The sequence below is a fragment of the Ambystoma mexicanum genome, chromosome 7q (assembly GCF_040938575.1).
Source record: "Ambystoma mexicanum isolate Mex_15411 chromosome 7q, UKY_AmexF1_1, whole genome shotgun sequence".
Taxonomy (NCBI): domain Eukaryota; kingdom Metazoa; phylum Chordata; class Amphibia; order Caudata; family Ambystomatidae; genus Ambystoma; species Ambystoma mexicanum.
In genome coordinates, this window is record NC_090941.1 from 1,031,038,861 (window position 1) to 1,031,065,838 (window position 26,978).

Here is a 26,978-nt window from a genome sequence, read left to right on the forward strand (position 1 = left end):
GCCAGGAGAAGTCGATAGCTCAGGTCTACCAGTTGCGCCATGCACCCAGCTAATAACTATCAGCAGGAGGAGGCTAGACCTGGACTACAGAGGACTGTCTGGCCAGGAGAAGTCGATAGCTCAGGTCTACCAGTTGCGCCATGCAGCCAGCTTATAACTATCAGCAGGAGGAGGCTAGACCTGGACTACAGAGGACTGTCTGGCCAGGAGAAGTCGATAGCTCAGGTCAGCCAGTTGCGCCATGCAGCCAGCTAATTACTATCAGCAGGAGGAGGCTAGACCTGGACTACAGAGGACTGTCTGGCCAGGAGAAGTCGATAGCTCAGGTCTATCAGTTGCGCCATGCAGCCAGCTAATTACTATCAGCAGGAGGAGGCTAGACCTGGACTACAGAGGACTGCCTGGCCAGGAGAAGCCGTATAGCTCAGGTCAGCCAGTTGCCTGGGAGGGATGTGCTCAGATCGTCAGTGTTCAATGGGCGGATCAGAGGGGAGAGGGGGACAGGTAGGATGTTGCACATCAGATTGGCCCCTTCTCTCCTGCACTCCAGGAAGGAACTATAACTCCTCCTCCATGGTCCCTATGACAGCATCTCTTTTCCACGGAACCAACCCCCCACCTCCCTTCTTGGCTTTCCTGTCCCCTTCTTTCTGTGTATTCCTCCTCTTTATTATGCACTGCTCTTTTGCTTATTAGCTAAGTTTGCAATATATACATCACCTGCATACATTTCATAAAGGAACAAGACTTAGGACCTCATTATGAGGACGCCTTACCGGTTCTGCTGCCTGACATCCCGGTGCTACCGGAATATCACAGGAGGTGGAGGAACGGTAAGCTCCCATTCCCGTGGAGTCACAGGAATGGGAACCCTGATGCACTGGCACTGTTAGTAACGGTGCCGGGGGTTCATTGAAAAACCTGCCAGGCCTGCCTTTAGTTCACAGCCCCTACTGGCAAACTTGAAGTGAGCCGGTGCAGAAACATTGTTACCGGCACCTTTATTTCCGGGCCAGATCACTTGTAATGAAGCCCCTAGTTTGGTTCTGGAGGAGTAGTTCTGGGCAGTGCATGATTTAGTACATAGATTCTGCAGGGGATGAACAAAGTCCCGGAAACAGTGCCCAGAGTAAGATGGATATAACAGCATGAGTCTGCCTCCGAACGCTTCAAAATCTGCAAGGAGCTGGCCAACCCTGCTGCAGTCTCTACCTCTCATGTTGCTTCCCAGGCCCTTTGCACGGTCCTTGCTTCTCACTTCATCTCAAAAACTCAGGACACCCTGTCCATCCTCTCGTCCCCTACCCCTCTTCTCCCTTCTCCTACTGCGACCCTGGCCCTTCTGCAGCCGCCCACACACCCTCTTTCTTGTCCTTTCCTGTTTTCTCCCCTGATGAGGTCTCTAGTCAATTCCGATCTATAAAAGTCTCGTCAAAACAGGTTCTATCCTATTCCGCCAAAACCATCAAGGACCACATTAACACCCTTGCTCCTCCCCTGGCCGATTTATGCAACCTCTCCTTCACCTCAGGAGCTTTCCCCTACCTCTGAAGCACTCTCTTGTGCATCCTCTTCTTAAGAAACCCACAGCTGACCCTTCTTGCCTGGCAAACTATTGCCCAATCTCCATCAATCCTTTCGTGGGCAAACTTCTGGAAAAGCAGGTCATCTCACAGCTTAACCTTCACTCTAATTCTGTCGGTTGTCTCCACAGCCATCAGTCTGGCTTTAGAGCTGCCAGAAGCATGGAAACTGCTCTTCTGAACATCCGTGAAGATTTCCTCTCCAACCTTGACTCTAACATCCCTTCTGTCCTCATCGTACTTGATCTCTCTTCTGCCTTCGACACGGTCAACCATACCATACTGCTCAACCGTCTCTGTGATAACCTGGGTATCACTGATCAGGATCTGGCGTGGCTGACCTCTTTCCTCTCTGATCGACCCTCTTGGTTCCTTCCTTTCCTCTACCTCCCTCTCTACTTGCGGTGTTCCCAAAGGGTCTAACCTCTCACCCTGGCTTTTCAAGCAATACCTGGCAACTCTCGCCCATCGCATTGCCATTGTCTGGTCCATCTTTCGGTGCTATGCTGATGACACTCAACTCATTTTCAGGCTTCCCTCGGCCACATCTCCTCTCATCTCGGATTGCCTGTCTGCCATTCAGGAGTGGTGTGCTGCTAACGATCTCTGCCTGAATTCCAGCAAGACGGAGATCCTCCTCATCGGCACACCTTCACCCTCCTTTCCTGTCACTCTCTGGTCGGCCTCCCTTGGCCCTAGTCCTACCCCCACATACGAGGCCAAGAACCTCAGGGTCATCTTCGACTCCATGCTTTCCTTCTCTGCATACATCTCTGATGTCTCTAAAATATCAAACTTCCATCTGAACCTCCTTAGAGGTATTCTGCCTTTCCTCTCCTTCCCCCAGAAGCTCACTGTCTCTCGAGCCCTGGTTCTCTCTAGGCTGGATTATTGCAACAGCCTCTTCCTAAATCTACCTGCCTCTACTCTCCGCCCTCTGCAACTCATCCAAAACAGGACTGTGAGACTTGTCCTTGGCCTCAAGCCCTGGGAACATATCACTCCAGCCCTGAAATCTCTTCATTGGCTCCCAGTGGCTGCAAGGATTAAATTCAAGACCCTTTGCATTTTACACAGGGCTTTCTATAGCCTGGAACCAAAATACATTCAACTCTCCCTCCATAAATACCTTCCCGCTCGAGCTCTTCACTCCTCCACTTTCAACTCCCTCAGGGTCAGTCGTTTATCAAAGAAATGAGCTGGGGGTAGATCTCTGTCTTCGGCTGGGGCCTCCCCCTGGAACATCCTCTCTGCCACTCTGAAACTTGAGGAGAACCATCTACTGTTCCGGAAGCACCTCAAGACCTTTCCCTTTGCTTCTGCCTTCGCTCCTCCTCTCCCCTGCTGATCTGTTCTGGTTTGGCATCGTGCATCTGGTTACCATCTGATTTCGGGCCCAGGTACTTGCTCACCCTGCCACGCACCTGTACTTCCTCATGGCAACTCTTGCACTGGGGTCTGTATCTGTAACCCTACAGCCACCCCCTTTTTCTGCACTTATCAGACACTCCCCATCTGTGCCTTAAACCTAGCACTTGCCAGTTGCTGGCTGCACTACTACTGTTGTTTTATTCCTTTGCTCAGCACTTTCCACCTCTTCCCCTGCCCCCGCACTTTACCGACTTCCCTCTCCCCTGCACTTGCGTGTTCTCAATGTCATTGGGCCTAGTAAGATCGTTGTTTTTGTTCTCCCCTGTTCCCCTCCCTTGCCTCGTAGTGCTCTGAAACACTTGTGTATGAGCTCGATACAAATAAACTATCAATATCAATATACCCCAGTGGCATGAAAGAGTCATGTGATTTGTTGTCTTTCATGGTTTTATTTGATGGGAATCCAGCCAAGGCTTTACCAAATGCTTAAGGAAATTAAAAGCCTTTTGGAATTAGTCATGACAGTGTAAGACATTTTTAAAGCAGAAAAAGCTATCATCAATACAATACAACATAATAAATGTATTAAAATAAAAGCAAAATAGCATTTAATATATTATTACAATGCAATAAACTGTGCTGATATCGCATCACAGGGTTATATACTATCCCAATGTTTTTAGACTCTAGTCGTAAAATGGATAGTTTTGTGCCAGAAAACGAGCAAAGTGAAAGACCTTACCTGTGGGCATGAGGATTACATATTCACATTGTTTGGGTTCTTCTAACTAAAGTCTGATAGTCCCTTTTTATTGCCCTCAAGGAAAAAGCAACCCACCCATGCAACCCACCATGCTTGCATCTTCCCGCTTGCACAAATGAGAGAAAAGCCCACCCTTTCCTAAAGGTGTGTCTTACCTTTTTTGATTTCCCAGCACTTTGCACTGAAAATGCTTGTAAAACCAGCAGTTAGTCTTCTGTCTGTTACCGGAAAGATATGGACAAAAATATGAAGTTGCAACTTAATCCCAATACAATTGACAATTGGCATAAACGGTTTTGTTCTAAAAAAAATATCAACCAGCTATTCTTTAATTTTGAATATATTTTCCTGCTTATTAACATTTTCCCAGACCGACCATTCATTTGCAATCAACAACTCACATTGCCCGCTGTGTGAATTTAGTACCTCAACGTCAAAGAGAGCGTCAGTGAAAAAATATGGTGGGACCACATAATTGATGCCAGACAACTCATTTCCCACGTTGGGACTATCATTCGAACAGGAGCATACGTTTTGGGGGCGATTCAGGGTGTCTGCCTACCACCATTCTACCAAACTGTAACGCTATGCGGGTCATTTTAAATGCTATGCAGTGTAAACGTAAGGTGTAAAAGCAAGCTGTTCGCCATTCACGCCTTACATTTGCACTCCAGGCTATTTTCATGCAATTGTGAACGGAGGATAGCACAGGGGCAATGTGCTGGTCTTGGAAACAAGACCACGCAGAGCAACGTAGCTTCAAATCCCATATCAGCGCTTAGAAATGATCAACAATTAAATAAAGTGGGGGCGGGAGTAAAGTGGCCTTTTCATCTACACTTTGTTTTCCTCCACAATCCTGGAAGAGCAGCACCCGGTAACACTTGCATGACATTTCCAAGCAGGGATAAAAGTGGATTTATATGGAATCCGCATCCCGTTTGCACATGGTAAGTAGCAGGCAGAATCCAAAGGAATCCATTAATAAAGGTTGATTGCAAAGCGTAATTTTCAGGCAGGGTTTATTTTATTGTAAAATAGAGTGTCAAACTAACTCAAGGGTTAGAGTAACGCTAGACATGTTGTCGTATGGTTGCTATCACTAGAGAAACAAAATGGTGTCCACAGACCTGTGGAACACTCCCATCCCCTGCACACCAAAATCTATTGTGATCCAATCAATATTTCAGACCATTGAGGTAGTTGGTTATAATTGTAAGTTTTCTATTCAAAGAAAAGACTTTACTCAATAGTTTTTGTATCAACAATCTCGATTGTCTATATATAATTTTTTTGTGAACATACTATATTATACACAATTGCATTTTCAACAACAATACTTTCAACGGTACAGTGATCAAGATTCCTAAATCAGAAATCCATGAATCAGGTGCTCTGCGCGTTTCGGGAATTTCCTTCCCTTCCTCTGGAGCTATTCTTTGTGTTTTTCGCATTTCAGATGCACTCTGAGTCTGATCTATAAAACGTAGAAGATAAAGAGTATACCTATTTAGTAAGATAGTCTATACAAAGCCTTTCTTGATTTTGGCATCATAAGATAAAGTCTATCATTTTGTTTTCCTCTAATATTCACCTGGTGTCAGTCTGGTGCTCAGAGTCCAAGATGTCTATTATTTTCAGAAGCGCTGAAGCTTTGAGTCTTGTTCCATAATTTCAGCTCAGCCTGATAATTAAAACTAAAATATATCAAATATATGTAACTAATCCTACCTTCTGTACCGCCAACTGTCTGTCTCTGTTCTCAACGCCTATGGAGAATATTAGGTGTGGCTGCTGTATCTACAAGCCTCCTGCAGAAAGGATGTCTGTCTCAAAGTATATTCACACATGCGGGTTGCTGAATCTGTATGAAAATAACAGATAATGTAGCATTATAGGCAACTGCTGTTACCAAAATATATATATTATTTCCCCCCAACAATCCCTAATCGAATTGGGCATTGAATTATACATTCTAGATATCTTAGATGCTTTACTATATTGCGCGGCAATCAGAATTGTATCACGAGCCGTGCAGGGAAATAGGCCTGGCGTCATCACGTTACGCCGTGATGACGTCACTGTATAAACAACGGCCATTTTGAAATGAACACTTTTTGGTCTCCAAAAGAAATGCATGTATCCTGACTCACGGGGCAGGTAAGCAACTTCTACTAGCCATAGTTATGATTAAGGTAGTCCACCAGAGCAAACTAAGGAGCTGAATAGTTGTCAGGCACCATAGCAAGCATTACATGTATATTTATATTTGCAGGTGCATTGAGTGACCTAATTTGTTTGGATAAAATACAAAATTTGTCTCAGAAACACATTGAGGATAGAGACTACTTCACTAACAAGCATTGGCAAAGCCAACAGTTTTGGCTTCTTGGGTAAGCACTAGGCATTTGCCGGGCACTGCTATTATATTCCCAAGTACTTGCACCATTTTGCTGTGTCTACCAGAATGTTGACATGCACCTGTCTATTTTTTGAACAGTAGAATGTACAGTTCTATAAACTGAGGAATGGAATGGAATGGACTTTGCCATACGTTTCTTGTATTTATCCTATCTATTACCTGCATTATATGTTCTGCATCATTCTGGTAAAGTGTAGCTCTATTTGATATGACCCAATTCCTGTGTTATTGTTTTGTCTTTTTCACTGCCTGACCCCTGGGTACAGCTGGGAGAGATTTTAATCTCCTGAGGTCATATTGCAGCAAGCGTTCTTGTTTATGATTGTTACATCAGATACATGTTTTAGCTTGAAGTGAGTTTTCAATCCTTTATTAGATTCTTCTTTGAAAATTGCCAGGCTTTGTTTATGTTCAACTCCCTCAATGACCCGCTGTTGCCAGGCTGTCCATCTCTCCGTGACCTGAACCACTGTCTCAGGCCTAATACGAAGTCTATTTCTGCCCGGTTCCATGGTCAGCTTCTGCTTCCACCCCTTTCATATTCCTTTTTGGAGAACCATTCTTATATGGTCTCACGCAGGTCATCACCAACAGGTCGTGATCACTTTGTTTTGTAGGTATTACCTTTAGGGATGTAATTCGTGGAAAGATGGAGCCTGCAACAAATAAGTAGTCCAAGGTTGCACTGGCAGACCCCGAGTGCCAAGTTGTAGCTCCACTTGGCCATTTACCATATGAAGGACCTTCAAGGCCGTGACCATCAGCCAATCCTGACATATGGTGCTCTTTTTCTGATGACACTTCCCTGTCTCCCCATATCTTTTCAATACAGATCGGAGACAATCAATGTTCAAATCGCCACAAATGATTATCCACGGATCCTCCATTTGAGTGTAGAGCCAATCTATACATTTGATTACGCTATGAAAAAAGATGGGTGCATCTTTGGCGTTATGATTCCAATGCAGATTAAATAAAGCTAGGTTCACATTGTGTGTCAGAGGGCTATTCAAATAACATCATTATTATCTGTATAAGGGGGATGGGGTGTATGACTTGCAAGACCTTTCCCCCATAGTTGTTATTTATCAATGTCAGTAGTCCTGAGCTAGGCCTTCCTCATGACACTCTAAGTACCCAGTGAAAGCGTCTGGTAACAGGGTTTCTCTGAGCCACGATTCCTGTAAACACATAATGTCCAATTTAGCCAAACTTGTGTTAAAAGCTCGAAACAGATGGCCGAATCCTCTGGTGTTCCAGGATCCTATTTGCAATATTCCTGGTCCTTTCCGGGTCGCCCTCTAATCCCGGGGTGGTGGAGATAGAGCTCTAGCAAGCCAGTCCCAAGATTGATCCTTATCCATCACGGCTGGAGGATCCGTGCTATGGGACCAGCTCTCGTGTGCAGCTTCATGTTTCTTTCCTCTTATAGTGATCTTCAGAGAATCGTGGCCATGAAGTACCACTGGGTTATCTCGTCCTGGTTTGCTCTGCCCCTCTGCTTCCATATTGCAGCTTCTGTTACAGTCCCGCACCCCCTCCTTTCACATATTTAAGAATGTATCTGAGTGTCGGGTGACTGTTGATTTGCAAGCTTTAAGATCAAAACCCAGCACTCGTAGATTGTCATTTTACTTCACCATTAGAGCTGTCGGGCAGAGGAGGCCATGTGCAAGCACACTCAATCGTTTTCCTGCTCGTTTGGGAATCCCACTATGCTGATATCTTTCGATTCTATTACTCGTAGTTCTAGGACATAGTGGAATAGGCCCATTACATTGGCCCGATTCAATATTAAACCGTCATCAGCCTTGAGCACCCACTCCAGGATCACCTTTCTATTCTATTGTGTAGCGTCTTCTTTTTTAAGCAGTCTGGGCTTAGCAGGGAGCACCAGAGCTGCCTAATTGTTGTTTCTATAAACTCTACTCTGATCAGTTTTTACGAGATTGTTCAATCATTCTACCTAACAATAAGGACCATCTCTCTGGGGGGCTTGCTTCATCATTGCTTTAGCCCGTTTATCCTCTAATGTCTCAAATGGTGTATTTCTTTGACTTGGAGTTTCTGTTCTTTTTCTCCTGGGTCTCCGTAACTCAGATTATGGACTGACATTGGATCTTCCACTGATTCGTCCGTCTCATAGTCCTCATATGTGGACAGCTGCAGCAAGAGATCTTCATTATTCTCCACATCTGTCGTTGCTGCTTAGAGTGACAAGGGCCTATGTATTGTCCCTTGGGGTTCCTGATTCAGGGTTGTTACTTTAGAGGATCTGGTACAATGGTTTTCATTTAGAGGTGCAGTGAGGACTGGTTCAACTGAAACAATTCTTACATTTTGAATGAAATCCTTGAACCACCACCTCTCACTGTTTTCAGCATTGGTGTGTTTTTGAGTTTTTTCAGCATGACATCATGCAACATCAGCGACAGCAAAGTCGCTTTTAGATTGTGTGAGAAATTGTTTTAGCAACCAGCCATTGCCAATCTATTCCAGCCTACAGTAGCAAAGTCACTTTTAGATTGTGAGAAATTGTTTTAGTAACCTGCCACTGCCAATCTATTGTAGCCTACAGCAGCAAAGCCGCTTTTAGATTGTGTTAAAAATTGTTAACGCCCATGTCAGCCTATGCCTCTAGTATTAGGTACCCGCTTTCATAGCTTGCTCTGATTGTCATGATTAGCCTTGTCTAGCATGCTCAGCCATGATTACAAATGCCTGCCCTGAATAGCCCTGTCTAGCCTTACTTAGCCCTGATTAGCATGGCCTTGCTTGCCGACTTGTCCTGGAAGGCATTATCATATGTACCCTACCTCTCTACAATAGACTAACTACGTGCACGCTATGTGAGCTGGTGCCATATTGCAGTACCCACCTATTGCATGGTGACTGTGTCCCACCCTCTCAGCGAGTTACCTAATATCACCATCCCACGCGCACCCATAGCCACCTTAGTCAGACGCATTCGTATCACTCAAGCCACTTATATGCACATGCCCTCACGAACACACTATGCATTTGCCATCACTCTACACTTACTGTTCTACTAAGAACTATCCTCTACTTGATCATCTTACAAGACCTCAACATGTCCCAGTCCATGGTCCAATTAACGCATGTACGCGCACCTCCTACGCAGGCTGACATGACCACCAAACCCTGTAGCCTCCAACAGAGAAACCTTTAACTTCGTGCTATACTCCCAAGAATCTATGATCCCCTAACTAATGCCCACCTCACCACTAATCGCCCAAGGACGCTCAGCCTACTCCCAACATCTCACCCTACAAAGATACCAATGGCCAACACCCACTTCAGCTTAACTGCCGACTCTTCAGAGATCCCACCTCCCCTTCGAACGGCCAACACAAAGTTCAGCCATTATCTGTTCAACCTACTCAAAGTGGCATAAAAGGTGCATTAATAAATGCCCGCTCTGTGGTGGCCCACGCCACAGATATAGCAGACTTAATCCATAATGAAAACATTGACCTCCTGGCCATTACTGAAACCTGGCTTCACCCTACAGCAGGTCCCGCAATTATGCTAGCCATTCTGGACGACTATACTCTTATAAGACTGGATCGTACCAACTCCAGAGGTGGAGGTCTTGCTATAATTGCTATAATTGTTAAGAACAATCTAACGCTAAGACTTTCCACACCCCATAATACAAACACCTGTGAATCCCTCCCTGCCAAACTTACCATTTCCAATAGTCAAACTCTTACCATTCACTTGATATACCGACCACCAGGCCCTCTAGGTTCCTTTGAGGAAGACGTCACGAATATACCATCTGACAACCTTAAAAACTCATCACAATGCCTCATTTTAGGAGACTTTAACCTCAGATTAATAACTCCCTGGAGGAACTAGGATTCACCCAAAAGATCACAGAACCCACTCACATTAAAGGAAGGACCCTCAATTTGATTGCTGAACATAACTGCCCAAGCATTATCACTTCTATACTGCCTCAGCCCTGGTCTGACCACTACCTGATATCCTTTACGCTAGAGGTCACATCTCCTACGAATATTAGCAGTATAGCACCTGGCGTTCGTACCAGAAACAAAAGAAATATTACTTCCAAAAATCTTATTCTACACTGAACTCTATCTCAGACCAGACTGGCCCATCCACCATGGTAGAAATGTACAACAAAGTGATGCTTGCACCTCTAGACGTCATTGCACCATTGAAACAAACCGCGCCAACACTTAAACCCATGGTTTTTGCCTCATCTGAAAGCAATTATACAAGAGAAACGTCTAAGCAAAAAAAACTGGAGATCAGACCCCTTAGACCTCAACAAGAATAACTTGAATAAACTAGCCGCTCTCTACAAAAAAGAAATTATCCTAGCCAATGAAACTTCATATAACTCCCGAATCGCCCAAGCCAATTCAAATAACAAAGAACTGTTCGCTGTCCTTAAAGAGGTAGAATCACCAATTCAAGTTCCTGACTCCTGTCTTAAGGATAAAAATTGGTGTACGAGTATACAAAATGCCTTGGCCAACAAGATAACAACCCTCCAGGTGAAGATTAACAATAAAAAACACCCTTATTGCCTCCAAGACTGGTATTAATGCTACTATCTCCAAGACTGGCACAAACGCCGTTACCACTAACTCAGAACACCCCGACTCCACCCATACCACTGCCCCCCTGTTTCCACTTTCATAAAGTATCTATCAAAGAAGTCGAAAAAGTTATCCTTACCCTCAAACCGTCTAATTGTCATGGTGACCCATGTCCAGCTCAAATCATAAAAGATGCTGCCCGTGAACTTTCCCCCTTCATCACTAAACTCATGAACTCCTCATTTACATCAGACACTATACCTAGCAATCTGAAACACTCCTGGGTCTTCCCTCTCCTTAAAAAAGAAACCCTTGACCCATTCATCCCCACTAACTACCGCCCCATAATCACAGTGCCATTCCTACTTAAAATCTTGGATAAAATAGCATATCTACAAATCCAGCATCATTTGGAACAAAACCACCTACTAGGAGTTTGACAGTCTGGCTTCAGACCTCAACACGGTACTGAGACTGCGCTCATAGACCTCGAGGCACAAATAGACACACTGAGAGACGAAGGTAAGACGGCACTCTTGCTACTCCTCGATCTCTCAGCCACGTTTGATTTGGTAGACCACGCGATACTTTGCAACCACCTGGTCTCCGCGGCCCGCTTCTCTCAGGAGGCAGTCGCCTGGATCCAGTCCTCCCTTGATAACAGGACAATGCGAGTTTTCAGTCCTTTAGCAGCTGCGGACCCCACACCCATATTGTGCGGTGTACCCCAGGGCTCCTGCGTATTTCCTACTCTGTACAACACTTTCACAAAGCCCCTTTTCGATGATCTAGATGGTCTAGGTATCACCTACACGAATTACGCCGATGATACACAGATCCTCACCCCGTTGGCGGGAGATTATGACAAGGATTTGGCCTTTGTGAACAGAGTCTACCTCATCATCCAGGCATGGATGGCATCACACGGTCTATGCCTGAATGATGACAAAACAGAACTTCTCATTCTAGGTACCCCATCCAACATCAAAAAACTAGGTCCTAACTACTCATCCTTCATAATTGACAACAATAACATTACTGTGGCTAAGGTAGTTAAAACCCTTGGCTTCGACATAGACTCCACCCTTACCTTTGGTGAACAAGTAAATGCTATGGCCTCAGCCACTTCCCACACCTGTAAACTAATCAGAGCAGCCAAGCCTTTGCTCTCACCCAACAACTGCATTACTTTAGTGAGAGCCCTAATCTTCTCCAAATTGGACTATTGCAATGCCCTCTATATAGGCAGCAACAAATACATTACGTCCAAAATTCAGACCCTTCAAAACAATGCCTTAAGAGCTGCCTTAAGCTTCCCTAAAAATGCCCATATATCTGACCTCAGGAGATCCGTCAATTGGCTTTCTACGAAAGACAAGATCTTCCTCAAAACTGCATCTTTGACACACAAATGTCTCAACCAATCAGCCCCACAATACCTCACAGCCAGATTCACTAGACAAACAGCCTCTCGCCCCCTAAAGTTAGTCAACTCCAACCTTCTATTAGTACCCAGATTCAAGCGTACTAAATCCGGTGGGAGTAGCTTCCCTGTTAAAGCAGCACAATACTGGAACTCCCTCCCCCCTGCCTTAAGGGAAGTTCTACCCTACCTACAATTTAGATCTAGTCTCATTCACTGGCTAAAGGAACATGACGTCTGACCTTACCTCACCTGTAACCTCCTAGCATTTATTGTATATATGTGACCTCACTGCTTTTGTTATATATATATATGTGTCTCACACTTATTCTTTGTATTTGTATTTTTTGTATATACCTATCCGCCTTGCCTGTTGTTCATGCATACAGCATTGTAACCATAGTTGTACTTATTCCTGTCTACTACGTAACATAAGCTTAAGAACCGTCTTTATGCCTTTGCGCCCTAATACCTTTGGGTCTGGTGCGCAATATAAATAATAAAACAAACAAACAAACAAACATGGGTTTTTTTCCTTTTGATTTTGTTGGTATCTTTGTTTTTGAAGGTCTTTGCAGAAGATGGGAAAGTGACTTGTGTTCATCGCTGTACTCCCAACTTGTGTCTGTCCTACCAAACCCTGGTGAGGTCGTTATTTCAGTACTGCAGCCTGGATGTGCCAAAGAAGTACTAGGAGCGTGGTAGGTACGATCCTGCTTCCAGTTCCTTCCGACTTCTAGTGCAGGTTCAGGTCCGCCACTAGAATGCACATTTAGGTACTCCGAATTCTCTAAGATTGAACCAGCTTCCGTTTTTACCTCAGGCATCCTTGAGGTTGGGGTGAATTCCTTTTGAGGTGAGCTGGACACCAAGTCCGCTTCCACTTGTTTACTCTCACATTGTTTTCTTCCTATGTCACCTTGTTGCTTCATTAACTTTATTGTATATCAGAAGCACTCTAAAAAGTCCATGTTATCTTCTCTTGCTTATTCAATTAGATCAATGAGCATTTTGACGATCACCCCTCTGTCTCCTTTTCCTTTGATCTTTTATCTCTGGCTGCATTAATACGCGATTCAATGAAGGCAAGTTTGGAGTGCATTAGAGCTAGGAGAGTCGACTGGACCTTAAAGATATCATTTAGATTTTCATACAATTTCAGAGAAGAGGTCAGTTTGATCATAACCATAGATCCAATAGCAGCTTGAAGTTGCACAGACTGATCGACCCATCTGCTTTCCTCTATGGCAATTTCTGTTAGGTCTTGCTCATTAGTGGTGGATTTCCAGCCCCCCCGTTTCTCTTGTCTCTTGGTGATTTATCGGTTTCCAAGGTGTTTTCATGTCGGATTCTTTGCTCGTGTCCTCTCTCGAGCTTAGTATAGTGGGGGCGTTGTCTCCACTGCCCTCAAGGGAGCTCCCGAGCATGAGTCTCACTGGTTACCGTCTCCACTGGCCTAGGCAGCTGGAAGTCAGAACGACATCGACTTCTCGGGCAGGTTTCAGCTTTTTTTGAGGGAGGGATGGACTGGACTCTGTGTCTGTCCCAACTTCCGTAATTGGCCTCTTTCCACCCCTAGAGGCTATGGCTGTGCTCAATTGTAAAGTCAGGCTTGCAATGTCTTTCACTAATCGCGCTGCCCGTATGTCTTTCTGCTCTGAGATTGGGTCCCCACTGACTCAGGTCCTGCCTTAGATCCGTATTTGGATTTACTATTTCCATTGGGAAGGTTGTGTGAGTCTCCATTACATCTTTATTGCCTTCACTATCAGCCACTTGCTCTTCTGTTTGGGGGCCTGCTTGGTTTAGTCGGTCTATAGGATCTCCTACGAGTCCCCCGTCATGCAACACCTCTCAGAAGGGCAACTTCCCGTCTCGAGATCAGACACTTCAGTATTAGTAACTAGCTGATTTTTTTGGAAGGGCATAGGAAGATGGTCCGTGCTTGCCAACAGATCAGCGTCTGATGGATCGTACCATTCTTCCTCCAGGCGCGATGTCATGGGGGGCTTAGTTGTAATGCCCTCCCACCTGACTCTGTGATCCTTAGCACTTTGCACCATCGGCGGGGCTTAATCTAAGGTTCCATTTTATGTTCTTTTAGTCAGAGGGATTTGCGCCTCGATTTTAGCAGGATGCGTTCACCCTTTTTCCCCTCTGTGGTATTCACCATGGCAACCATCCCCACTTTACTTCTTTCAGTATGGGGGCTTTGCCTGCACAGGATTCTTGGGCTTCATAGATCTGTAGTTGTCCTAGAGTAAGCGAGTTTTCGTGGGGCTGCATAACCCCACCCTCTTCTGCCTCCATTAGACACCACCCATCCGTAGCCATTACATTCATAGACGGCGACTCGCATGGGGGCACCATCAGGTTGCTACTAAGGAAATGACAAAGAGATCATTGTTTGGGTGATTTTCGGGCTTGCAGTTGCGTTTTCTCATTATTCATTGTCGGGGCTGGATGCGCAATAGAACATGCAGTGGTTGCTTGCAATATGGAACCCTACATTTGAGTCCTCCCAAGGTAGAATGTTGCATTCTTATGGGAGGGACCACAGGTTCTGTGGCGACGATTGTAGTGCATTTGGGTTTAACAGTTGTGTGAGGCATGCAGAGTGCACCACTCCCCTGTTACCTCCATTTATCAAGGTCCTTGCTTGACTCTGTGACATTTGCAAACTGCCGGTCTCCCGCACTAGTGCCGCCTCCCTGGCCTCCTCGAACCCTCCGCAAACACTCTGTCAACACTCTGCGACACTCCACATCGGGGATGGAGTATCTATGGTTGTAACTCCTTCAGGAAATGTAGTGGAAAGCAGACTTAGATCTGTAAAAGCCTCCAACACAGCAATGCCACCCAACAGAGTCGGATCATCACTCTGTCAACACTCCACCGTACAATTATAACCAACTATCTAGATGGTCTCAAATATTGATTGGATAGGAATAGATTTTGGTGTGCAGGGCACGGGAATGTTCCACAAGTGTGTGGACACCTGTTTGTTTTTCTAATTGGTATCACAATTTAGTGTGAGGGTTGTTCTTTCTCCCCTGCATCCTAATACCTGTCTGAATAAGAATACTACTTCAATTAATACAAAGGTGTGCCCCTGGCCACTAGGAATTTACATTGCTATCACTAGAGCCCAACAATAGAGTAATAACTACATGGTCATAAACACCTGCCTACTTACAAATCAGTATGTAATATTTGTATAACACAAGTGCTCCAGGTTTCTTTGCAAGAAATAATGCTTTTAAACTAACCAAAGGAATATGGTTATTTTTCAGGCAGTGTGCGAACCATTGGACATGACTGCAATGGCTTTTGATGACGAGTACGTCAACTGCATCAAAGAAATGGAGGCAAATATTACATCTGCAGGGCTACTGGAGGTTGAGAAGTCCAAAGACCCGAACTTTGGGGGAGCATGGGATAAGGCTGCTTCCGAATGGGAGGAGCGGAAGAAGAGAAAACTTGTCCCGCCTCTACCCGTGGGCTTCCAGGACAACCATGCCATCGCCATCCTCATCTACACCGACAAAAACTTCCCGTCTAGTGACGCATCTCTTCCCAGCAGGTTCAATGAAGCAGTGAGAACATCTGTGCTCTCCCGGGAAGGGTATATGAGCAACTTCACCTTCAAAGCACTACATTTCTACCTGACCACAGGATTGCAGCTCTTCAAGACGAGCTGCAGGCAGGTGTACAGGGGGATCAGGAGGGCGCAGTTTGAACCTTCCGCGGGATCCGAGAAGGGAATCAGGTTTGGGCAGTTCACCTCTTCATCGGTCAGCCCGGAGACTGCAGAACACTTTGGAAATGACTCGTACCTAAACATAACAACCTGCTATGGAGTGGACATTGAGAAGTTTTCCTATGATCCCAGTGAGAAGGAAGTATTGATCCCACCCAACGAGATATTTTACGTGTCCAGTTTTACAGAGGAAGGACACAGGTTTGTCCTCAAGAGCACAAAGAGCAGGTGCCACTTTTACAACTGTGCATACCTTGGTGGTAGGTATTTTATTTGTTTGCCTTGCAAAACTGAGTGAGATTGTATCAGGGGTCTACAACATTTGGCTTTCCAGATGTCTTGGACTACAACTTCCACTAGCCCTATCCAGTATTATCAATGGTGAAGGATAATGGGAATTTTAATGGGATACAACCGGAGAGCCAAAGGTTACAGACCCCCGTATGAAGTTATCTAAAGCTATCCATCTGTCTGTCTGTCTGTCTGTCTGTCTGTCTGTCTATCCAGTTGTCTATGTCTGTATCAATCTGTCTATCTCTCTCTCTCTCTCTCTCTCTCTCTCTCTCTCTCTCTCTCTCTGTCTCTCTCTATCTCTCTCTCTAGAAAAATATGATTTTTGTCAGCACAATCATTTTGCTGGCATGTGCTCACAGAGAACCCCAGGCGTGGTCTCTGCTGTGGGAATAGTTTAAATATGGCACAATACAAAAAGGACATGTTCAAGTCAATTCAATCTAGTCTTCTTAATTTGGTGATGGCTGATGGCTGAGCAAAAGAGATTTCTTAGTTTGCTTGCAAGACAAACTGACAGCATCCTAGCCGTGAACCTGTTCCCTAATGACTAACCTGACGTTGACCTCCAAACCCATCAATTTTATAACGTACCAGCCACACAGCAATTGAATATTCCAGAACCAATACACTAGGCCTTCCGGCATGCTATTCTCGCATCCCACCAGAACAAAGAAACCTATTTATTCCGATACATAGTATATCGACAGAGTAGAACAATACCATTTGTCGATGTCCTTCCAGGTAAGCGTGGCTGACCAGGAACCCTTCCAGTCCCGTACTCATCAGAAGAGTGGCGAAGGATGTCCACACTTCTGACGATTTCCACTCTACATGAGGGGCCCATTGTTTTGACTGGCTTGTGCCGGTGTGATCCATTGACCTTATTTAAACAGACATGCCCTACCACCACTAGGCAGACAGAAAGAACATAGTCAGCGGTTGTGGTGCAAATGCACCCTTTAGTTTATGGTGACCAAGTCTTAACCAGCACCAGTACGTCACATGGATTTTTGCCTAACCAGAGTTCGGTAAGAAGAGAACAATAATAAACACTCAGGATTGTGCAACACAGAAGTATGTCACTGTGGGGAACAAGAGATGTTCACTGAAAAGAAAAAAACACAATTCCTTTCATTCTTTCACCCCATTACATATTTAATTATTTATTAACTAATTCACGCCTGTGCTCTTCCCAGACCTTCCTTTTGCACTTCTAGTTCAACAATCATAACAACAACAACATGTCTTCTTCTTTCTCCGCAACATTGTACAAACTGCGAGACTGGTTGGACCAGGCCAACAATTTTACACATTTACTGCTCCTTTTAATATTCAGGCTACACCAATGTCCACTTGATTCATTTACTTCTAAACTCTCTGTGTTGCTGCAATTCTCTTTGCAGCAGATACAATTCTTCACACATTTCTTGTAATACAAACGACGGGTATAAATCGTCTGTAGAACTGTGGTGAACGGATATGTAGGGTGAAGATATGTTGCGTCTTTTCACTTCTATAGCAGCACAAGGTGATACCTGCCAGTTAAATAAGGAACAGTATTGCACATACAGTTGTGGTGAGATAGGGTTGCCCAGCGACTTCAGTGCTAAGGGAAAATATAATGTCAACAGGAATACAACTGGTGGATATGGAGTGAGCAACCTCAAAGGCTTTTTTCCTGTTCATTAAAGGGTACTTCTGACACCTGCAAAAAAAAATTTCTATGTTTGTTATTTTCCTCAGCTCTGGGATCAACTTCTCTAGACCGTTGTATCTTCTGGGCACTATCTCTTTCTACTGCTGGTAAAAACGCAGTAAATGACCATGTATCTATCTGTAAAATAATGATATCATTTGTAGGAACAGAACCTAATTCCACACGAGCTCAAGACAGGTCTGGGTAGGTCCTTTGTAGTGCTGGCGTCACAGCAGTGGAACAGACTCCCTTTGGAACTCAGATTGGAAGGAAATCGCTTAAAATTTTGAAATAACTTGAAGAACTACCTGTTTAAGTGATTCATGACTCTTCCGTCTGGTGACAATCTGAGACATGGAATATGGAACCAGTAAGGTTCTGGTTTAGCCTTGCTGTTTTTGTTTTTTGTATTATTGTTGTAGTGTTTGTAAAAGCGCCCTGATGCCTGCGGGCTGTCGGCGCAAATAAGCTGACATACATACATGTATCTTCTGCCTGAAACAATAATGTACCTGTTAGCGATACCCCGGTTGCTCTTCTTCCCAACAAATTCTGTTGCCCACCACCAACACCTGACCTTTCCCTTATTAAGCCATTGCAGCTGAGGTGGTTGCAGGGGCCATCATTTTTAGTGGAATTTAGTGGACACAAGTCAGAAGTTATCCCGGGGACAGCTGTCAGATATCTGTTATCCTGTTACAGTTGCACCCAGGCCAAGTCTAAGTACGATTCCACCAGTAGTGGGACATACACCTCTCAATGGTCACAGCTTTGAAGGTGCATTCTCAGAGTCCACAGGTCCATCTGCTGTATTTCTAAATGTCCCTCCAGTCCATATGTTTTCGAGTATTCCTGAATTGTTTCCCAGTATTCTCGACCAGCTGTTATGCTTCACGTCTCACGGATACTCAGGTAGTCTTGCACCTCTTCATAGGTAATGTCCCACTGAAGCATCCGCCCAGAGGAAATCACTCCATTTACCTTCTGTATTAGAGCTGTGTAGCCCTACTATATTGGTATTTGTATTGGAGAGCTGTCCCCTGGAGATAAATCCTATTACTCATTTGGTTTGCCTCAAGCGCCCATTTAGCCTTTGCCCTGATATATACCCCAAGCTCAGGGTAAGAATTAGCCCCATCCCAGACCCCATCTGCTACTTTCCTTTTCTTTCTTCCTCTGTGTAACTCCTCAGAAGACTGCTGCTGCAAGCTTATAGTGGCACATTTTGTGCAGTTGGGGAACTGTGTGGTGACCTGAAAGCCAGATAAGGGAAATGTGAATATCATTGTCGATAAAGTGGTATTCTTGAAATCCTGATCTATCTTCTTCACTTTTTATACTACAAAGACTGACTGTATCTGTGAGTTTGTCATAAGTTCAGCACATGAACGTAGGTGAAGTAAGATATTGTATTATATAAGTACTATTATGTAAATGGGGATGGACCTGCACACAGCATGTGTTGCACACACCCTTACAACTTCAGTGCTGTTCCTGGATTCCAAGGTAGTTTGTAAAAAAACAATATAGTTCTATTGAGTTGTTAAAATCTTTCCTTAGCTTTGTGCCCGGATCCTCTGTACTACATTCTCCCTTTACAGTCACTTTATAAAACCCTCTAGGCAAGGATACTACATCAATGCCTTGGCTTCCATTTGTGCTCAGAATTCTTTCTCTCACCACCACTGTTGTTTTTGTCAAGTAGCAGAACCAGAAGATAGTTTTCAAGATCTCCTTCCTCTTCCCCATTCTAAAATGTAAAACAGAGTAACAATAGTACGTACGATCTGAGACATGGGACGGTTCAGTGTACATTTCGGGAGATGTATATAACAGTATAGTATCAGTAGTCATTTTCCATTCAGACACATTCAGGCTAGAGGATCACTACCGATGAATAGGACACAGACAAATCCTTGTTGGAAATCCAATTTTGAAGAGTGTCAAAAGAGGAGGGAAGTACATCTATGAGGGCACTTAACTGGTCTTGGGAGGAAACCCAATAACACATGCACACCACATTCCCAACTTCCCATGCAATCCATGGCCACGATTCAGCATGAGAAGTCGTCACCATAGTTGAAAGACCATAACAGATAAAAAAATAAAAAGGAAGCTAATACAACAGAGGCGCACAGTCCTTTTCAGTTGATTGGTGCAGCACTTCTTTTACACCGGATTAGGTGGACCCACGTAGGTTGCCCTCACATAGCTTGATGGGTGTGTTTGTCTCGAGTAGCGCCTGATAAGACCCCTTCCACAGTGGAGCCAAAGCAGACTTCCTCTGAGGACTATTCACTAAAACATAGTCTCTTGGCCGGAGGGAATGGAAAGCCTCAGCTGGTTCCTTAGGCGGGGCAGTCATGTAATGGTTGTAAACAGAACTGAGGGAAGAAATAAAACACTTCACCTATTCAAGTAAACTGTTGTTAGTCAAGTGCAAGCTAGCAACATATTTCACAGGTGGAGATGAAGGAAGTTTCATGAGCTGCCCATGTGAAATCTCCTGGGGGATGAGCCCAGCTTTTCAGCTTGGGGGGCTCTGATACTGAACAACAGAAGGCAAGGGAGTCAGGCTACTTCAGTCACATCTCTTGGCAAATCTTAGGTAATTTGTTCTTTATGAAACCATTCCTTCTCTCTACTGCCCCTGCTGACTGAGGATGGTGTGGGAAATATAAATTGTGCTATACATTCAGGGCTGCTATGTGCGCTTTCACCACATTATTTACAAAATGTGTCTCTTGGTCGCTGTTAACACTAGCGGCACGTGGATTTTAGGCTCAAAGTGTTTGATTACAATTTTAACTAAAGTTACAGCTTCTGCCCCTCAGCAGGGGTATGCCTCCAGCCACCCGGAGAACACAACCAGGATCATGAGGAGATACAGCCAATTATTACATCTGGGATCTGAAGAAAAGCGATCTGGAGATCCACAGAAGGACCATAAGGAGGAAGATGTGCTCCGTGGGTGTTAGGAGAGGTCTTTCCCACATTGTTCTTGAGGTATATTATGCAACAATTGCAACATCCCTGATGCATTTTTGAAAATTCAGGGGGAAGCTAGTATTTATTCAAGGTCATAATCTTCCCTTCTCCAGCATTGGATCTTTCATAGATTCAGATGCTTGAATATTCCCCGTCGTCAGACTGGGAATCCTCGGTGATAAATTAAATAATAATAACATATATTTAAAAAAAAAAAAAAAAAAAAAAATATATATATATATATATATATATATATATATATATATATATATATATATATATATACACTGCCACCTGGCAGTGCATGTACATAATAGCCCATTATAGCCTATGAGCCACTTCATTGTGTAGTCCCTCCACCTCACTTTGGTCCTTTATGGCCCCAGCCAATGAGGTGGCAGGGCTTAAGCTCCGCCCCCGGCAGCCATCTTCAGATTTTTCACCGCAGTCTATCAGACACAGGGAATCCTCAAGCTCTCTGAGCTTTCTCAAATTCTTTCTACTTTTGTGTGGAATATATTTGTAAAATATATTCCATCTTGTTCCCCTTCTTAGGGGCTTTCTTTCCAATTAACCTTGGTGACAAAACTTGTTGTTTTCCTCTCAAAATCGTCGACTGAACTTCTCTTCAGAAATGGAGGCACCTCAGGCTGTCAGGAAGCCTTCCCTGTTCAAGGACTGCACGAGGTGCAAGAAGAAATTGGTTTACTACAAGGACCCCCACGAGCATTGCATTTATTGTCTGTACCCACATGACATTAAAAAATGCGAGATTTGTAAAACCTTTTCCACTAAGACCCTTCATGACAGGCATAGAAGACTCCTTTCATACCTGGAATCCAGGGATCAATCTTCGGACGAAGAGTCTGTCAGAACAGCTCCTGTCCAATCCAGCATTCCATCTGAGAGGCAAACTTCAAAGAGAAGGGCCTCTTCAGTGGAAAGGAGTTCCTCTCCCAAATCCAAAAAGAGGAAGCTGGAATTGATACCCTTTCTGCCTCCAGTTGACCTATCAAGCCAGAAAAAGTCAGCAAAATCTGCCTCCAGAGGTAAGGAGGAGTTTGCAAAAAACGGGGGGGGGGCAGTCGTCGGCGGGTAAACCGCCCACAAATGAAGGGAAAGGTAAAGGCCCTTCATCGGCCATACCGTCGACGAAACCAGCATCGACGACGACGACGCTTAAGACATCGTCGACAGTTAGATCATCGTCATCGGACATGTCGACCGCGAAGCAATCGTCGACGAGCAAGAAACACCACTCGTCCACGAAGCATTCCTCCATGACGCAGTCGTCCACGGAACACACTCCACATTCGTCAACGAAGCCCTCGTCGACGGGAAAAGGTCAGTCGTCGACGACGAATCCCTTGTCGACGGGAAAATCTCAGTCGTCGACGGGAAAAGCTCAGTCGACAGCGAAGCCTCTGTCGACGGGACAATCTCTGTCGTCGACGGGAAAAGCTCAGTCGACAGCGAAGCCTCCGTCGACGGGACAATCTCTGTCGTCGACGGGAAAATCTCAGTCGACGGCGAAGCCCTCGTCGACGGGAAAATCTCAGTCGTCGACGAGGATAACATCATCCATAACGCCTTCAGAGGCACCGCAAATTTCGGCAGTTACAGAGGAATTACTGCCTCTCACTCTTGAAGCTCCTGTCATTACAAGCAATATCATTGAGAAGAATACTGTAACGGAACCTCTGGTACAGCAATTTTCACCTTTGGGGCACATGGCAGAACTTCCGGATATAATTCTTCAGGAAGAATTCTCCGATTCGGAAGTGGTGGAAGAGTCCATCGGTCCCTTACCGAAGCAATACAGCCCTCCTTGGCACCCGTCCACGGGAGAATCCGAATATCCTCATGACCCGGTGCTCATGTTATCCGTGCAGAGGATTGTAGAAGAATTTTACAAACGGCATAGGAAGAAGCAAATTCCGATTAATCCCATTCCTAGAGAGTCATCCCCGAATCCAGGCACATCGGGTTGCTCTCCTTACAGGAGTAGACCGCAAAAACGGATGAGATCACCTGCTCGAAGACCTAGGAGCAGCACCCACAGTGCTTCACCTACAAGAGTCCCGTCACCACAGTCATCGCACAGACCGCGATCTCCGGACGTAGATCCCACCATGGTACCGTCCACCATCTCGGTATCAGACTGGCAGGAGGATCCTTTTGGTGAATTTTCGGAACCAGAAGAAGGAGAAATTACTCAGGAGCCTGACGATTGGGATGACTACGTCGTCGAGAAGCCCAGGAGGAGAGACTCGCCGGGCAAGGCCTCACCACCGGATGATCTCGTCTCTTTCCACACCATAATAGGTAAAGCCGCAGAACTGTTTAAAATTCAGGTTTCTTCGGAGGAAAGGCAATCAGTGCTCTACGAGCACAGGGACAAACGAAGGAGGACAGTGACCACAATTCCCCTCCTCGATACCATCTGGGATTCCGGATTCAAGATCCTATCTACGCCCTTATCGACTCCGGCTTTGGTGTCCAGACCAGAAAAGAAATATAAAGCTCCGGATTCGGCACCGCTTTGTTTAAGGGATCATACGAAACCGGACTCAGTTATTACAGTGGTGGCCAGAAAGAAACTCGCGAACCCCTCCTCACCGTTGTCGGCCCCACCGGATAAGGACGGACGTAAATTGGAAGCCATGGGCAGGAAAGTATCATCTTCTGCATCACTTACAATCAGAGCGGGTAATGCACTGGCCATGACCGCAAGATTCGATCGCGAGCTTTGGCTCTGCATGTCTAACTTGGCGAAACAATTACCACCGGAGCTCCAGGAGGAGGCAAAATCCATAATCGCGGATGGTGAAGCAACATCGGATCACATGATCGACGCAGCAGTTGATGTGGCCGAATCAGGCTTCAGACAGATGGCGCACGGCACAGTGCTCAGAAGGCAGGCCTGGATGAAGGCTACTAAATTTAGACCTGAAGTTCAGGCGCAGATACTAGACATGCCATTTGACGGCCAAGATCTCTTTGGGAAAAAGATAGATGACCATTTGAAGGCAATCAAGACAGACACTGACACAGCCAGAGCCATCAGTTCTTTAAAGGACAAAAGTAAGGACCATCAGTCTTTTCGTCCCTTTAGAGGTTCATCTTCCAAGTTCAGAGGATACAGTCGTTCCTCCTATGGTCAAAAAGCACAAGGCGGCACGTACCAAGCCAATAAATATCAGTCATCCAACAGATACGCCCATAGAGGCAGACGTGGCTCCGCCCAAGGGAAGTCGCAAGACAAGCAGAACTGACGACCAATCTCCCCCCCCCTTCGCCACGCCCCGGTGGGGGGAAGGGTGAGCCAGTTTATCCAGCGCTGGCGGTCAATTACATCGGACAAATGGGTGTTACAGGTGTTCCGAAAGGGTCACACCTTGGAATTTCTGGACCAGCCTCCTTCCCTGCCTCCAACTCCCCGCAGAGTGCATATGCTAAGACAGGTCATGTCCGAAGTGCAAAAACTGCTCCAGAAGGCAGCAGTAGAGCCAGTACCCTATTCTCAGAGGGGAAAAGGTTTCTACTCCCGATTTTTCCTCGTCAGAAAGAAAAACAGTCAATGGAGGCCCATCTTAGACCTGAGGGCTCTCAACAAGTTCATCAAGCGCATAACTTTCAAGATGGTAGCTCTACAAGGGGTGCTACCTTGGTTAAACAAGCACGACTTCTTGGCCACTTTAGACTTGGAGGATGCATACTTCCACATTCCGATCCATCCAGCACACAGGCAGTTCCTCAGGTTCACAGTGGGAGGGCTCCACTTTCAGTTTCAAGTGCTTCAGTTCGGTCTAAAATCGGCGCCAAGAGTTTTCACGAAGTGCCTGGCACCGGTAGCGGCAAGTCTCAGGAGAGCAGGAACGGACGTTTTTCCATACCTGGACGATTGGCTGATAAAGGCAAGTTCAGCTGCAAAGGCTCGTTCGGCAGTGTCGAGGACGGTCAACCTTCTAAAAGAGTTAGGTTTCTCCATCAACCGGACGAAGTCCTGCCTCGTTCCCAGCAAGGTAGCTCTCTTCCTGGGAGCCGAGCTCGACTCCAGCATTCCCAGAGTGAGACCATCCACAGAGAGAATAGCAGCGATTCTACGCTCAACTTCGAACTTCCTACAGAAAGAGACAACATCTGTACGCTCTTACAAATCCCTATTGGGCATGATGTCATCATGCATATTCCTCATACCGAACTGCAGGCTTCGCATGAGGCCGGTTCAGGAAGCTCTGGACCTCCAATGGAAACAAGCTTTCGGATGCTGGGAAGACATTGCCCAGATTCCATCGACGTTGCACAAGGCCCTTCGATGGTGGAACGTTCCGAGGAATCTTCTACAGGGAATGCCGTTTCAAGCACCGACATCGACCCTCCTGCTGCGGACGGACGCTTCCTTATCAGGCTGGGGCGCTCATCTTGCGGACCTCCAAACCAAGGGATCTTGGTCGGCACAAGAGTCCCAGCTCCACATCAACGTGTTGGAGCTCAGGGCCGTAAGGTTGGCGCTGAAAGCCTTCCTACCGGTTATAGCTGGTCAAGTTCTTACGGTCCAGACAGACAACACGACCTCCATGCACTATACAAACAAGCAGGGAGGCACGAGGTCTCAGATTCTGTCGCAAGAAGCCCAACAGCTATGGGCATGGGCCTTGCGCTACGGGATACAGATCAGGGCAGAGCACCTTCCAGGAGTAGACAATGGCCCTCATTACGACCCTGGCGGAGATCCATGGTGCAATTTGCACCATGGACCATGGCGCAAAGCTGCCAACACCGCCATGGGGGTTGGCGGATTTACCGCCCCATTCCGACCTTGGCGGGGCGGTAAATCCCCAATCCCCATTTTGCCCTTCCCCATTCCCATTTTTGCCCCATAGGGTATAATGGGAGTGGGGAAGGCGTTAATTACGCCACCGTAAATTACGGTGGCGTAATTAACAACAAGGTCCCGTAGCGCCATGGATTTTTCCGCCCGGAAAAAGCAGGCGAAAAAGGCTCCATGGCGCTACGGGATCTCGTAGTAAGGCGGAAGGGTAGGCCATGATTTACGCTGGCGTAAACCCTCTCCGCCAGGGTCGTAATGAGGGCCAATGTCCTAGCGGACAGATTAAGCAGAGAATACACAGCGTCACACGAGTGGGAGTTGGACGACAGAGAAACCCGACGGATATTTGCCTTATGGGGCCATCCGCAGATCGACCTTTTCGCCACCAGGAACAACAAAAAATGCAAGAGATTTGCGTCAAGATACCCCGAGCACCAATCGCTGGGAGACGCGTTCTCAGTGGATTGGTCGGGGAAGCTCCTCTACACCTTCCCACCCATTCCCCTCATGTCGAGGGTACTTCGCAGGGTGAAAGAACAGGATTGTTCCTTGATTCTTATTGCACCCGATTGGGCACGGCAAGTCTGGTACCCGACGCTGAGACATCTATCCTGCAAAACCCAGATTCGTCTCAAATCACATCAATATCTACTGACACAACAGAACCGCAAGGTCCTCCACCACGACCCGAGGAGCCTGTCCCTCAAAGCATGGTTCCTGAGCAGCGTAAACTAATGCACCTAAAGTTACCATCAGAATGCTGGGATATCATCAGGGCCGCTAGAGCCCCGTCCACGCAACTCACCTACACCAGAAAATGGACCAGGTTTTCCAAATGGTGCGAGACCTCTGCGATCGATCCCCTCACGGCCTCGGTTGATCAAATTCTGCCTTACTTGTTGCACCTGGCTAAATCAGGGCTCTCACTGTCCTCTATCAAGGTCCATCTGTCAGCCATAGCGGCCTACACAGTAACCGCGGAGACGCAAGCCTTACTCTCCTTACCAGCGATCAAGATCTTCCTGAAAGGGCTGATGCGTACTTATCCGCCTACACCTACACCAGTTCCGGACTGGAGCCTCAACACCGTCTTAACAGCCCTCATGCAACCTCCCTTCGAGCCCATACATAGATGCGATATGAAATTCTTGTCCTGGAAGACATCCTTCCTGGTAGCCATCACATCGGCCAGAAGGATCAGTGAGTTGCAAGCTTTGTCTTCGGAACCTCCATTTACCTTGTTCCAGAAGGA

General features: G+C 45.9%; 1 protein-coding gene across 1 annotated transcript in view; it reads left to right on the forward strand.

The window, feature by feature from the left end:
* LOC138528560 (ecto-ADP-ribosyltransferase 5-like) overlaps positions 1–26,978 on the forward strand; it is a 133,128-nt gene that overhangs the window by 65,984 nt on the left and 40,166 nt on the right. The window contains exon 3 of the mRNA XM_069640326.1: positions 15,448–16,174. Coding sequence (XP_069496427.1) covers positions 15,448–16,174 — 727 coding nt within the window. The remainder of the gene's footprint in view (positions 1–15,447; positions 16,175–26,978) is intronic.